Here is a 14,887-nt window from a genome sequence, read left to right as displayed (position 1 = left end):
GGAGCTACACAGTTTCGAAGAAGGCTACAGCAAAGGATTCGAGCCATACTTTTTCGTCGTCCAGAGTGCAGGTGAAGATGGATCTCTACTTCCCTCCCATATTTTTTGTTATCCTAGTTTAATTTAATTTGTTAATCTGACTTTGTATCAGATACACCGCATTGTAACTTTTTGGTCTCATAGGTCACTTTGTCCTTTTGAAGACGTTACTATAACATTTCATTTCATCTCTCTCTCTCTCTCTCTCTCTCTCTCTCTCTCTCTCTCTCTCTCTCTCTCTCTCTCTCTCTCTCTCTCTCTCTCTCTCTCTCTCTCTCTCTCTATCCATGCCCACACACAGGTGCTTTTTTCACCGCGGAGATGGTGAGGAAGGCCATTGACAGGATGAGGACTGGGAGAGCATACGATCATGATGGTTTAGTGGCTGAGCATTTCACGCATGCCAGAGATCTACTAGCAGAGCTTCTAGCAGTGATGTTTAACCGTGCCATGTGTGAGGGCTTGCCTGTTACTTGGAGCCTATCTACTATTGTACCTATCTTCAAGTCGGGAGGCTCCATAAAGTGATGTTTAACCGTGCCATGTGTGAGGGCTTGCCTGTTACTTGGAGCCTATCTACTATTGTACCTATCTTCAAGTCGGGAGACCCTATGGAGCCTGGGAATTATCGCACTATCATGATTGGACACACATTGGCACGGTTGTATGCATCTATTCTTGAGAAGCAGCTGAGTAGATGGGCATAGAGAGAGGGGATACGCGCAGCCGGGCAGGCAGGGTTCAGGAGGGGTTTTTCTACTCTTGATCATATCTTGACACTCAGAGCCATCATTGAGGAGGGTAGATCGCGCGGGAGACGGATCTATTGTAGCTTTGTGGATTTCCGCAAAGCATTTGACACAGTGCCCAGAGCTAGATTGATGCGTAGATTACAGCAGATGGGAGTACCCACAGAGCTCATTTGGGGGGTCATGGCATTATACAGGTCAGTAGTGGGGCAGGTACGCACCTCAGAGGGTCTATCCACACCGATTCACTCCACTATTGGGGTGAAGCAGGGCTGCCCACTCTCTCCTACTCTATTTGGTATGTATGTGGATGAGGTTTCTGATTACATTGAGAGAGATCGTGATAGAGGTGCACAGCTGGCAGGGACATGGATTCCATTATTGTTATATGCTGATGATATTGTGTTGATCTCCGACTCTCCGGAGGGGATGCAACGTCACTTGGATGCTTTGAATAGGTTTGCTCAGGAAAGTGGTTTGTCCGTCAACCTTGGTAAAACAAAGGTCATGGTATTTAATACCACCCCACAGTGGATCAGGAGGTCAGCGCCAGCATTCACATACGGCCAGGAGAATGTGGAGTATACAGATGCGTACACTTACCTCGGAGTGGTTTTTAGTGGGCCAGCATTTTCATTGAGGAGGGCAGCAGAGACTAGACTGACCAGAGCCCATGCAGCATTGGGTAGATTGGAAAGGATGTGTTCACAGGTTCAGTTTCAGGAGCCTTGGACGAAGCTTTGGCTCTTTGACACTTTGGTGGCTTCTGCATTGCTTTATGGAGCCAACCCCCTAGAGGATGCCATTCGAAAATGCAAAGAGGAAATGACGGAGACCATCACCAAGATGAACCGCAGTCTCTGGGGCACAATAAACATTCTCGAAGGACGTGTGTTGATCCAAGAGAGCAAGATAAGCACGCTGGAAGACCGAGTGACGACCCAAGAGGAAGAGATCACGTCACTCAAGAAAGAACTCGCCAAAGCCCGATCAAGAAACACACTGGAAGAGGGCGAACTGCAACCCTCAGTAATTGAAGAAATCAACACGATCAAGGAACAAGTACGGGCCATCAAAGAGGGAGAAGAACAGCACAAAGAAATGACGACTTCTTGGGTGGATGTTCTTACCTAAACCCAACAGAAGGCGGACGAAGCCAAGAAATGGATCAAGGTGGCCAAGAAAGGAAAAGACAAGGAGATAACGCCCACGCCCACACCCAACAACATCATTAACCAGACACTAGAGGAGGAGCAGAGGAGAAGGGTGCGTGCTTTACATGTGAGAATTTGCCGTCTTAAAGACAAAGGCAATGTGGACAAAGAAGTAAAAAAACTCACAGCCTTGATGGGGATTCATGTGCCGACACACACAAGGGCATGGAGAGTGGGCAACATAAAGAAAAATGGAGGCAGTGAAGAAACCTCAAAAGAAAGAGCACTCATCCTCCGTTTTCCCTCCATGGAAGCAAAGAAGTCATTCTTGAAGAAAAGACCAACTCTTAAAGCGACTGGCATCTTTCTTGGGGACGATCTCACCCTCTCGCAGATCGCTCATATGCAGGAAGTAATGCCGGAGATTAGAGCGGCAAGGGGAAAAGGCAAGATCGCTTTTTACCGAGATGGAAAAGTGGTAATACTTGAGCGACGCTCCACATGACGGTGCCAGACTTATGGGACCACACTCAAAGTAGCTGCCTGGAACTACAATGGATCTATGCATCTTGATGTGGGTGCTTTTGAGGATAGCTTTACTGGAAGAGACATCATCTTCTACTCTGAGACACACCAGGCCCCTGGGCAATCCATGCCTCACATCAGTGGATATAGGTGGGAGACAGCCTACAGACAGGAGACACGCTCAGAGCACAGAGGGCGGGGCTCGGGAGGAGTGGCAGTGTTATTTAGAGAGGATCTGCAGCCACTGATACATATAGCCCGCAGGGACGAGCAGGCTAGGTACATGTGGGTGAGACTGAAAGCAGAGACACTCAGAGATCACCAAGCTCATACGCCAAGACCTGACCCAGCTAGACACCAGAAGGACATGGATACAACCAGCACAGGAATTGGGCACGAAGATGGCTTTTTATAAAGACCACCTTCTCCAGCTTACGGAAGATGGTTTTGTGGCGAGACCCAGATACATGGACACCCACTTGTCTCATGGGATACGATGTACTATTGGCCAGTTACACACATCTTCTCACCAGTTGCGGATTGAGACTGGGAGATACAGCGGAGTACCAGCAGAGGACAAGACATGCCCCTTGTGTAACATGGAACCCGAGACAGAGCTACACTATACATGCCATTGCCCCGTCTACTACGAGATACGAGGCCGCTTCCATTGCTTGTTCAGAGAGGGTTTTGGACCACTCTCAAGAGTCATGGGATACGAAGATCAGAGATGCCTGGGTTTGTTCTTGCTCGAGCTGCGCAGACATAGAGATAGCCTAATGAATGGCGAGGCTAGCCAGTCTCAAAGACGGATCACAGACTTCTTCAGAGCAGACACGGGACAGCCGCAAGAGCCACTCCCACAGCAGAGCTCCCCCTCGTCTCACACCAGAGGCACACTGATTGACCGAGCGATTGAACTGGGGAAATCCAGGCGCCCGCGACTGCGAAGAACTACACAGCATCGACGGAGGCTACGACAGAAAATTCGGAGCACACTAGCCAGGCATGCACGACACCCGGTCAGACTACTAACCATGGAGGAAATTGATGAGATTCGCCAAAGACCGATGCTAGATCTCTTGTGATTCAGCTATCCCAACAAGCCGCCCATTTTTTGCTTAGTCTTTTACTTGGTTCACATCGATCAACTTAGGACCCCATAGTATATATCTTTGTTTTGTACGGTTGTTAGGTTATTTTGTTACTCTGACCTTGTATCAGATCCACCACTTTGTAACTTTCGGGTCTCATAGGTCATTATGGCCTTTTGAAGACGTTAATATAACATTTCATTTCATTTCTTTCCACATTCCACCCAATCCACATGTTAGCAATACATCGTCAGACCATACTCCAGATTAAATGGAATGAACTTGCATATATGTTCATGACTCTCTCCCTCTTAAGGCTCAAAATCTCTTTCCTTCCAAGTTTAATCAAACATAACTAAAGTGAGGGCATTGAAAGTAATGTAAGGCAATATAAACCTGCTGTCACTGTAAAAGACAATGGAGAGTTTGAAATGAACTCCTTCTTTGTTCCAATTGTTAGATAATAACTACCCGCTTCTTTAACAATCATGTCGACCGTGGTATAGCTCTCATCTGATCCATAATGAACCTCAAAAAGTACATTTGAAGCCTTCAAACCAGAGCTCAAATGCACATTAACAATGAAAGGAAATGAAATGTTGAATTCATTTCCATACTTGTCGGTCACGATGACAATCAGTGTTGCTGTAGCTCCTGCCTTAAACTGATCTTGATTATCTAACCACTGACTTTTGCAAGCAGCAACTGATATAGGCCCTGTTTCCAGTCACATCGCCAAAGCTCAGATGCTCTTCATTTCCAGGTTTCCAGCTTAAGCATGAGACATAGCAATTGTATATAGCTATCAAAATCCATACCTGTACTGACAGTGAATCCAAAAGGAGAACCTTGGATAGTCTGTGACCCTTTCCCGATACTCAAGTTGAAACTTCCTGACAAAGTCGGATTAAAATGTATAGTCTGAATGCCAGTTACAAAGTCCACAGAAGCAGCCAATTTGGTGCTGGTCAAATTCCCACCGACTGTCAGTATACTTGCGTTCAAATTTATAATGTCGCCTCTGCCGTTTTGAAGGCCCACAATGTTTCCATAAGAATCTCTTTGTGTCACAAGAAATTGTGCTTCATCACCTGCCCCAAACTCTTGAGTGTACTTCCAAACACCCGTACAGGAAGATACATTGATCTCACCTAAAGAAAAATTTCTCTGTTTATTTGATGTTCTCAATAAAACTTATCGATTTTTTACTTGTATTCATGTTCAACGGTTAAAGGCAAGGCTGACCAGGAAGAACTCTGAAAAGAAATGGTGATCCACTTATTTGCTCCAGAACATTTCCGACATACAAATTAAATTCACCCGCTTGAGTTGGTGTAAAGGAGATTAACTGAACTCCAAATGCTGCCAGCTTGACATCAAAAATTAATGGCACATAGATGCCAGAAGCCCGTGTGGATGCTCTTGTAATGAAGCTATACGGTTTGCTTGTGTAGGCATTGCCTCTTATATCCTTTTGTAAAACACGAAGAGTTGATGTATTCCCTGCAATAAATGTGTTGGCCAGATTTGGCCAGAATGCAGTGCAGCTCTTTATTGAAATTGGACCTGCCTTTCAGCCAAAATTTCACAGAATACCATCAAAGTTACCGATCAATATTTGCAAAGCTTGTTAAAATCTGTAAGAATTAACCATGACTTAGACTCAAACACTTGTCAAAACACATACATATATGAACTAGAGCTAGCTTTAGTGAGCTATATGTACACGTGAACACTTATCAATAGATCCCTTTCCCTCTCCAATGTGTTCAGTGTGTGTAAACGTGTGTCTCTTTGTGACTGCATGCTTGTGCCTCTTTTTTTTTTGGGTGTGTCCACGTGTGAAAGCCTCTCTGCTGCCTACTTTTCTTCAATAACAGCAGCCTTGGACTCCGATGTTAGCGGCCTTGTGTGGACACATGAGAGTTTGTACTTATGGTTATTGGATAGTAGGTTCATCTATGGATTGCTTATGGTCCTATACCTTGTCTCCCATATGCTACTGCTTTGATCTTGAATCAGATGCAGTGGAAGAGAGATTGAGCAATCACACACTCAAAATGCTTTTGTAACCTTGTGTTTATGTAGGTGGATTTGCATCTGCATCGAGATTCGACAATGTTTCTCACAATGCGGAGAGAGAGAAATGAAATGAAATGTTATATTAAACGTCTTCAAAAGGCCAAAATGACCTATGAGACCAAACTGATACAATCCTGGTGGATCTAATACAATGTCTGGGTACGAAATAAAATGAAGTAAAATCCAAACTAAAATGAACATCAATGTCTGAGGATGTCCAGCACCGGGCGCTGTCCGAGGATGTACTACATCGGTCACTGAAGAATATTGTCAATGTCCACGCTGGTAAATAGTCATACTCGACGTCTCCCATGCTGTGCTAGAATAGTCCTGAAGCTCTGATGGAGCCTCCGTCAATGTCGTAGTGACCCTCATTGACGTGGTCCTCTAGCTCTCCCAAGCTCAATGGCTCTGTCAGCCAATATACCTCTGGTATAGGTGGACTTTGAAGTCTGTTGTGAAGCTGGCTCATCTAATTGCTGAGTCTAAGTCTTTGCTCTCACCTTTAAAGATCATGACGAATGCCACATACAGAAATGATAGAGCACAACATAGCCAACAGTCATCGAAAAAAATTATATATATAATATGTATATGTATACTTTTTTGCCAATGTAAAGACGGTTAGCATCTACATGAGGTTAAACCTTTCTCCATCTTTGTAGGCCAGCTATAGTAGTTAAAATGCTCGGTTCACCATGACAGTTCACAGGGATATACGACTCGCTTTTTCTCGTTATGCGACTAGTGGGCCAAGGTTGGCAGACACTTATGATGGGCCACTACACTTGGATTACCCCACTAGACAAGCACTTTGACGTGAGGGAGAATGGTGGAAGGAGTGCTAATGGGGTGACAGGAGGACGGAGGTGCATGAGAGGTGGAAAAAGCTACTGCAAAGCAAGGCAAAGAAGTTAGTGTTGTAGGGTAGTTGGCTGAGTGAGACAGCAGTGTCTTTTACTAATTTTGCCTCTTAGAATTCTTCTTTGAAGAGGCTGGCTTTTACTTGACTGACCAATCTCCATCTGCAAGATCAACTGGTATGTTGACCACCGATGCTATCATAGGAGTTGAAGACCTCAACCCTAGATTTGGCCCTTGTCTGCAGTGATGTGAATAGCATCTAATGATACGTCACACGGCAAGCTATGGATAAGACAGAAGAGTGCACCACATAAGGAAAATGTCTTTGGCATTGTGATAATCCTCAGCATCTCCGGGTTATGCAAGGAGGAGGAGGTAGTATTGATATACCGCAGCAAAAAATCCCCTGATGACGCTTGTAGTCCAGATGAGAGGTTTGCAAGAGATCTTGGCAAGAGTCGACCTACGATTGGAGTAGATCAGTAGTGTTGGCATCTTGTGCATATCGAGGGCTCGATGCTTCCAAAGTTCCAAGGGGTGGCCGGAGCCATTTGCAGTGGCTTGCTGGATCGAGCTGATTCATACGCTGAAAGGACACCATGATTGCATTCAGGGCAGCTCAAACCTGGCTGAGCAGTGGTGCAAGGTTCTCATCAGCCTTTGGCATTCAGGACCTTTCTTCATGCTGGAGCACGACCTCTGCTGGATTATGCACCACCTATTTGGCTTTTCTCCCTCCCATGTTGTGATGCAGCCCTTATACATCTTGGAAGAGTCTCTCCTCTTTGTACATACTCCTCTCATGGTAGGGGTTGATGTAGCCCATTGGGTGTTCTTAACTGATAAAAGGATATAATGAGCCCAGAACAAAAAATTCCTCACGGCGACCATGGGAGGAGAAATCTCATGGGCCATGGCGATAGCACCACTCCATAGGACCTGTACCCGCAAGACCGTAAAACACTTAAGTGCCATTCTTGCCAGGTTTTAATGAAAGTGACTACAAGAGAGGAAGGGTCGGAGCTCTGAACATCACACAAACAAACCTTCCAGATGCACCAAGCTATAATACCCGCTAAAGTAGAGAAGTTCAGATCCACCTAGACCAGGACACCGGTATAAACGAGGCTTGGGAGACTCTGATATCCCCCAAGTACATTGACTATGCTGTAATGCTTTGGTGCACCGGATAGGAGTAGACAACAACTATTGTAGACTCCTTGAAGCGATCATCCTTGGTGTTGGTTTCTTTTGTGAGGGTACAACTCTCACTTCCAATTTGGCTTCATGCTACCCCCATATATGATCGTAAAGTCTTCAGTGAATGTGCTTTACTCTCTTTGGATGCTACAAATCCAACGTCATCGTAAGTGACTAGATATCAAGGTTTAGATGCTCGTACTCCATGTTTATTTCAAGGATTGGGGCAGATTGGTAGGTTGCGCTTACTTCCCATAACTCATTCGTTCATTGTTCCTACGATTTGTGGTCCTTTGTCAAGTTTTACATTGTTCTCATTAATTCTTTGTGGCTAAGTTTTTAGTTCCATGTTTTGTTGTGGTTCTACTTTGTCTCTGTCTGAGAGGTTCTTTTCTCGGTCTTATCCTTTGACACCTCGAAGTCAAAATATTCTCCATTTAGGAATGTATTGCTTAGAGGGCTGAGATGACTTCATTACAGCCTGTGCAATTTTGATCATTTTCTTGCACATTTCCAATCTTTGTTCCTCAATATCTGCATATAGGTATATCATCCATCTTTGCTCTAGAGTGTAGTTGGGTTTAAGCCTCACCTCGTATGCTTGCAACATAGCATCTAACGATTAAAAGACTTTGTCTATCCATATTGATCCTCCCAAATTGATTTGAGGGGGTTTGTTTGGCTCCACTATTGAAGCATCCTTCACTTGGTGTTTCAATTTCTCTCGAGCTTGAAAAAGCTCTATTGCCATGGTCTCTTGTTTACACCTTTGTTTGGCTTTCAACTTGTCCCGTTTAGATTTCCAAGACTTACATTGAGTTCTAACGGATTCGGAATCTATTTTTGTTGGATTTATCTCCGCATGCTCCCTCTCTTTGTTCTCATCGTTCATGGCTTCTCGAGCACCCAACTAATTATTCAGAATTTATGGGTTGCACCTTGACTAGCCCACTTGATGATCTTTCTTGCAAGGTCAAATATTAGGTTCAAGACAAAGGCGATAAACTAACTAATCCCTGCATGCACTTGCTTATGTCAAGCTTAACTCATCCATGCACCCTGTAAAGCTTTAGCATAACTTATAAGGCTTTCAAAATACATGTAGGCGCACCGCAATCCAATACACAGAGTTTTCTTTTTAGATGCTGCAAAAGTTAGCAGCTTTTGTCATTGCAGATATATGTAGCTAAAAGAACAAACTACCTGCATTGACCTCGAAAGGGAATGGGGAACCACGAATATTTGTGCCGCCATTCCCAACTTGGAGCCAAAACTTGCCTATTTTGCTGGGATACCAATAAATATAGCCAGTGCCGTCCCCAGATTTATCACACTCATATTTGACCACTTCAGAAGCTACAGCTACTTTGGCTCTGGCATCACTAGCTACAAATCCAGTGAACTGAAAGCAGTCCACTTTCAATACCGTACTGCTTGATACTGGATTGCTGTAAGAGTCTCTTTGAGTGACCCTTAGCATTGCTTTGTCTCCAACTTGAAAGGTGTTATTTAACGACATCCAATCAGCAGTTGACACCGACACAGAGACAGCTCCTGCGAGCAGGAATTTCATGTAAATTCAGCGTCGCAAACCTTGACCAAAATACGAAAGGAAAAAGTTTCAAAGAATTCAATTATGTTTTCTTCTTTTTTTGAGATCATGGGGTAGAACTTGCAAGTTCAAGTCACCAGGCATGTGCCACAACACCGAATTACAAACAAGCCTTTTTGTGCCTTATCTGTCGCCTTTAGGAAAAACTTCAGAGTTTGGTCCTCTGAATGCATGCATAATTGAAGGTACATGAAGCCTATTGCTTTATGAGTTGAAGTTTGATATGGTAAACTGACAAAAGGATCGGTACAATGCTTGGTCTTGGGTGCTCATGGCTCTTAGATTATGTGTTCAACATGTACACTTTCACGAGTCTGACCTGCCATCAAGGTTGTCCACACAATGCTCTCCATTATAGCACCACCCGCAGTCAAAATGTACGTATAAAATGGTTGAAGGCTAGCTTGAGAATTGGAGTACCAGCAATATCCAACAAAATTTCCTTGTACTGTCCCGGGATTCACTTTGCAAGATGCAATATCTATATTTTCAGTCACTTGGGTTGCCACGCCATCAAGCTTCAGAAGCTTTGGATGACCGCTGTTACGTGGGAAGAATACAATGTTTTGCGAGCTATATACTTTGCACGGATAGCATTTCGAACATTCAGCTGCATAGCTGTATGAGCAAAATGCGTTTTCCAACCGATTACACCTTGGATGCTTACCACAATCACATCCCGTTGAGTATGCTGTCATTTTGAAATTGAGCTTTTGTCCTTCAGTGATCACCATGGCACCATTGATTTCATCTTGCCATTTAAATGTTGTACACCAAATGCTTGGTCCATCACTCGGGTATAGGACAGTATTGCCAATGCCTGTGTAGAAGACATGCTTGCATACACATCAAACTTACAAAAACAAAATAAAGACTGAACTTCCAAATGTAAATAAAAGCAAAGAAAACTTTAAAGAGAGTATGTATGCATCTCTATGTTGTATGTAATGTGTTCTCAAGTTCTTTGGTAAAGAATAGTGTATCCACTGATTGATATACCATGACTTACAGTGCGGCTTGTTGGGAGATTTGGCTATGGAAGAAAGATATAACTCTCATTCAAGACTTCATCGTAATGCTAATTAAGATTAGAGAGTGCTTAATCACACAATGCACTAGCGAAGAATAACACACACTTGATTAGATTAACCACATAAGAATGATTACAAGAGCTTTATATAGAGAAGCTAGCGAATCTAGAGCTAACACAAGAGCTGACCACAAGTCAGCCTGTTTCTTTACGGATTCGACCCGCCTTCGTAGGGCTTTCCACCTAATCAGAACACCTCATTACTCACGGTTACTACCATGCACTCATGACTTACACCCTAAGTTGAGGTTCACAAAAAGAGGTTAGGATTACATGTTTCAACACCACTTTCTCCTGAACGTTCTAAGCTTCAATATCTAGATCATGCAACAAGAAATACGCACAATTTAGACCAAAAAAGAAAAAGCCACCTACCATTTTTGAAGGTCAATAATGCACCCTTCCCTTCCCAATGTTCATAATGATGTAACAAGCTCATAAAAGACATAAGCAAGTTCACACGAATTCAAATCTTAGAAACTCTTACTGGAGAGGGGGACAATGCTGAGCCCAAGAAGCCATGTGATGAGACATTGCCCCGCTACTGTTGGTTTGCGCATTTCTCGATCAACTTAATTGACGGCTGCACTCCAATGCCATCATTGCTTGACGAGTCCAAAAGATATGAAAAGCGCTGAAGAGAAACTCTGAATTTTATAAGCAATCTCTCTCTCTCTCTCTCTCTCTCTCTCTCTCTCTCTCTCTCTCTCTCTGTGTGTGTGTGTGTGTGTGTGTGTGTGTGTGTGTGTGTGTGTGTGACATAGTATATTTTGCTCAGACGTAATCTCCGAAAGCCTCACCAAGTAATCTTCAAGAGCGCATTCTCGGCTGTGGCAGAAACATTGCCCCCTCGATGGGGGCATGTGATTCTCAGGTCGCACCAAGTCTTCCGTCCACGCTCTGGATTTGGAGCGCTCCTCCAGCGTGGCAGGAGAGCACCCGTCATCAACCTTGCTAGCGTGCGACCTTGAAAAGCCTGCAACAGGCTCCTGCCTTGGGCCCCGGTGCTCATTTTAAGGCCTTCAATCCTTTCAGGTTTTAAGGTCAAAATAATTTGAAGCGGGCCTGCTAGTGTTCAACGCACAAAATTTCCTCCCTTAATAGCCTTAAGGAAATTTTGCAAAATAATGGTCATATTCAGCAATTTAACTCTATTTTCTTAAATTTTCCACGTGGATTATCTCCTTCTCCCCCCGCTCGATTTCGCTTCCCATCTGGCTCAAGGCTATTCAACTTAATTTTCCAAGCAGATTTTCTCATTTCCCCCCTCCCTTCAACTCGTTGATTTCGTTTTTCAATTGGCTCAAGGTTATTTCGCTCTATTTTCTTAAATTTTCCAAGTGGATTTTCTCCTTCTCCGCGGCCCTTCAACCGGCTGATTTTGTTTTTCGAGTGGCTCAAGGCTATTTAACTCTATTTTCTTAAATTTTCCAAGCAGATTATGTCCTTCTCCCCCTCTCTTCAACTAATCGATTTTTTTTTTCAACTGGATCAAGGTATTTAACTCTATTTTCTTAAATTTTCCAAGCAAATTTTCTCCTTCTCCCCCTCCCTTCAACAAGCCGATTTCGTTTTTCAATTGACTTAACCCTATTTTCTTAAATTTTCCAAGCAAATTTTCTCCTTTTCCCCCTCCCTTCAACTGGCCGATTTCGTTTTTCAATTGGCTCAAGGCTAAGTTGACAAAGGGCTTGCAAAAGATTTTTTTCCAAAAAAAGTAAGGGAACTCTTCAAAAGTTTTTGGTTTTAAGGTCAAATTTTGAAGCATTTGCCAATATGTACACTAGAACCCGACTTGCCAAAAGCACATTTTTCCTAATCGAAAAAAATAATGACACCTTTCAAACTTTTTACATTTTTAGGTTAAAAATTGAAGCATGTTATACTACAACTTGTAAAATTTTTCCAGTTTTCTTAAAGGCAAGCTCATAACCTAGCCATGATTTTGCAATTTTAGCCGGTTAAAATACACTAGGCCCAAGCCACAGGTGCTTGGAGAGTTGGCAAGAAGGGAAGTGATGAGAAAGGTAGTCCCAAGGAAAGATAACTCACTATATGTTTCCCTACGTTGGAAGCTAGGAAGGAATTCCTGAAAAAGAGACCAACACTCAAGCAAACTAGGATATTTTTGGATGATGATCTCGCTCTAACACAAGTAGCACACATGCAAGAGCTGATGCCAAATATCAAGGCGGTGAGAGAGAAAGGGAAAACCGCTTTCTTTGGAGGATGGAGAGTAGTGTGTTGGAAAAACGCACCACATGATGGTGTGAGACCTATGGGGACAACCTTAAAATAGCAACATGGAATTGTAATGGATCAATGAAGCTAGATGTAGACGCATTTGAGGATAGGTTTTGGTCATATGGGCACATCATCGCATCAACTAGAGATTAAGACTCACAGATTTAGGAGAGTACTAACAGAGGCCAGGATATGCCATTTATGTCATATAGAGCCAGAGACAGAGTTACATCACATTTGTCATTGTCCAATATACTATGAGATACGAGGTTGCTTTCATTGTCTATTCAAAGAGGGCTTTGGACCATTGGCTAGAGTCATGAGATATCAGAATCAGAGATGCCTCGGGTTGTTTTTGCTAGAGTTGCGCATACATAGGGAGAGTCTGATCTTGAGGAGATCGAGCAGTGGGAGACATTCACAGAGGGAGATTACTGACTTCTTTAGAGCAAGGACTCAATAGTCAGATTAGCATGCTCAATGTCTATCCTCACAGCCATTGAGCTCGGGAGAGCTAGACGCCCACGTCTACTAGGGCGACCACGACATCGATGAATGCTCCATGAAAGGATTAGGAGTATTCTAGCACGACATGGAAGACGCCCAGTACGACTATCTAAAGAGTCGGACATTGACGAAGCTCTTCAACGATAGATGCAATACTTTCTCGAACAATGCCCGATGCCGAGCATCCTCGGGCATTGATGATGATAACAATGATGATTTTAGTCTCTCAATTTACTTCATTTTTATTTTTGTGCCTAAACATTGGATTAGATCCACCAAGATCGTATCAGTTTGCTCTTAGAGGTCATTTTGGCCATTTTGAAGAAACGTTTCATTTCTCTCTTTCTCAAACTCCTGGTCCAAGCCCGCAGGGCTCTCTGTTTCTCTCTCTCTCTCTCCCCCCCTTCAATAAAGTCGGGCATGTGTGAGCCTGCAAACTGAAAATTTGAAAACCCCAACTCTGTGTTTTACGACGTCCTACAAAGCTGGGAGCATCAGTGTGTTTTCGGACGTCGTATGAAGTTGGGAGCGGCAGTTTTCTCGGAGGTCGTGTGAAAAAGATTGATTGGCAACGCTACCTTTTAGCCATGCTATCAAGGCTGCTGAGGTGGCAACGGGCGCCCTCCTGCCATGCTAGAGGAGCGCTTGAAATCTATCATCAGGCTGTGGGTTATGCAGCCATCAACCCACTTTTACGCAGAGTTTCCTTTAAGTATGTCCTCCATATGTCCTACTCATTTCAGAAAATAGCAAAATATACCGAATCTTCACAAGATTCTCTATCTGATCAAATAGCAAAGACGAAGAGCAGAAAGCAACCGCGTGTAGCAACATCAAAAGAGGAAGTCAGTGACAGAGCCAGGTAGGGCGGCTCCCAACCCTGGCACAATGCAGGCCCGAGAAGGAAGGAAGCCAGGCCGGAGGGTTTGCAACAGAGTAGGTTGAGAAGTTTTGTTTTAAAAAAATAAAGATTTATTATGGTGCAAGGTGCTTAAGAGCCTCCACGGTGAGTCGACTTAGCTCAAAAACTGTGCTTCATGCTGCAAGTCACGGGTTCAGTCTTATTTAAGCATACGAATTTTGGAGATTGCATCGTTCAAAGGGAACCTTAGAAGATTCCAACCAATAGAATTAGGAACGCACCAGTAGTATGTCAAGTAGAAGATTCAGAGGTAGGCCTCTACAATTTCAAAAATTAAAAATCCATCTCAAATGCAGTGCGAAGTCAAAGACTTTGGATCTCTATGTAAAGAGGTGGTCTATCCTGGACATCAACACAAGGTGACAATTCACTATGGCTTAATCTCATAATAAGAGGCTTCTTTGTGAGAGAGAAAAATAAAAAGTGATACTTATTACTAGTAAATATGTGCTTTGATTCTAAAAAATACCTTCAAAGAAGAGAATCTAAGTGAAATGACATCTGCTAGCAACAAAATAACACCTGAAATGGAAGGAGTGGGGTGTCGCGAGGCCTCATGACTGCGAGGTAACTCACACGGGCACCGAGTTGTCGGCGAAGGAGCCTAGCAGGCACCTCACAAGCACTGGAGCGCGAAGAAGATGGATCTTTTTTTAATATTATAACTTAAGTATTGACAACAAGCTGGAGTTGCGGCCTCTTTGGTTACAAGCGCAGTGGTGTGAACCGATCCTTCACGTGGTTGAGTTCGATCCCTGCTTGGAGCACTCTATGTGGCTGCTGTCCAATTCTCCTGACGTGCTTT

General features: G+C 43.6%; 1 protein-coding gene across 1 annotated transcript in view; it reads right to left on the bottom strand.

Annotated features, from left to right (window-relative positions):
* LOC147439740 (uncharacterized) overlaps positions 1-11,451 on the bottom strand; it is a 296,739-nt gene extending 285,288 nt beyond the window's left edge. The window contains exons 1-8 of the mRNA XM_086485533.1: positions 11,210-11,451; positions 11,021-11,043; positions 10,897-10,953; positions 9,639-10,139; positions 8,911-9,261; positions 4,807-5,127; positions 4,380-4,712; positions 3,958-4,278 (exon numbers count right to left, since the gene is read on the bottom strand). Coding sequence (XP_086341659.1) covers positions 3,958-4,278; positions 4,380-4,712; positions 4,807-5,127; positions 8,911-9,261; positions 9,639-10,139; positions 10,897-10,953; positions 11,021-11,043; positions 11,210-11,421 — 2,119 coding nt within the window. The 5' untranslated portion in view covers positions 11,422-11,451. The remainder of the gene's footprint in view (positions 1-3,957; positions 4,279-4,379; positions 4,713-4,806; positions 5,128-8,910; positions 9,262-9,638; positions 10,140-10,896; positions 10,954-11,020; positions 11,044-11,209) is intronic.
* Between the last annotated feature and the right edge of the window lie 3,436 nt (positions 11,452-14,887).

Source organism: Adiantum capillus-veneris, chromosome 16 (assembly GCF_014529385.1).
Source record: "Adiantum capillus-veneris isolate H3 chromosome 16, ASM1452938v2, whole genome shotgun sequence".
Lineage (NCBI taxonomy): Eukaryota > Viridiplantae > Streptophyta > Polypodiopsida > Polypodiales > Pteridaceae > Adiantum > Adiantum capillus-veneris.
This window is presented reverse-complemented; position numbering and strand designations above follow the sequence as displayed.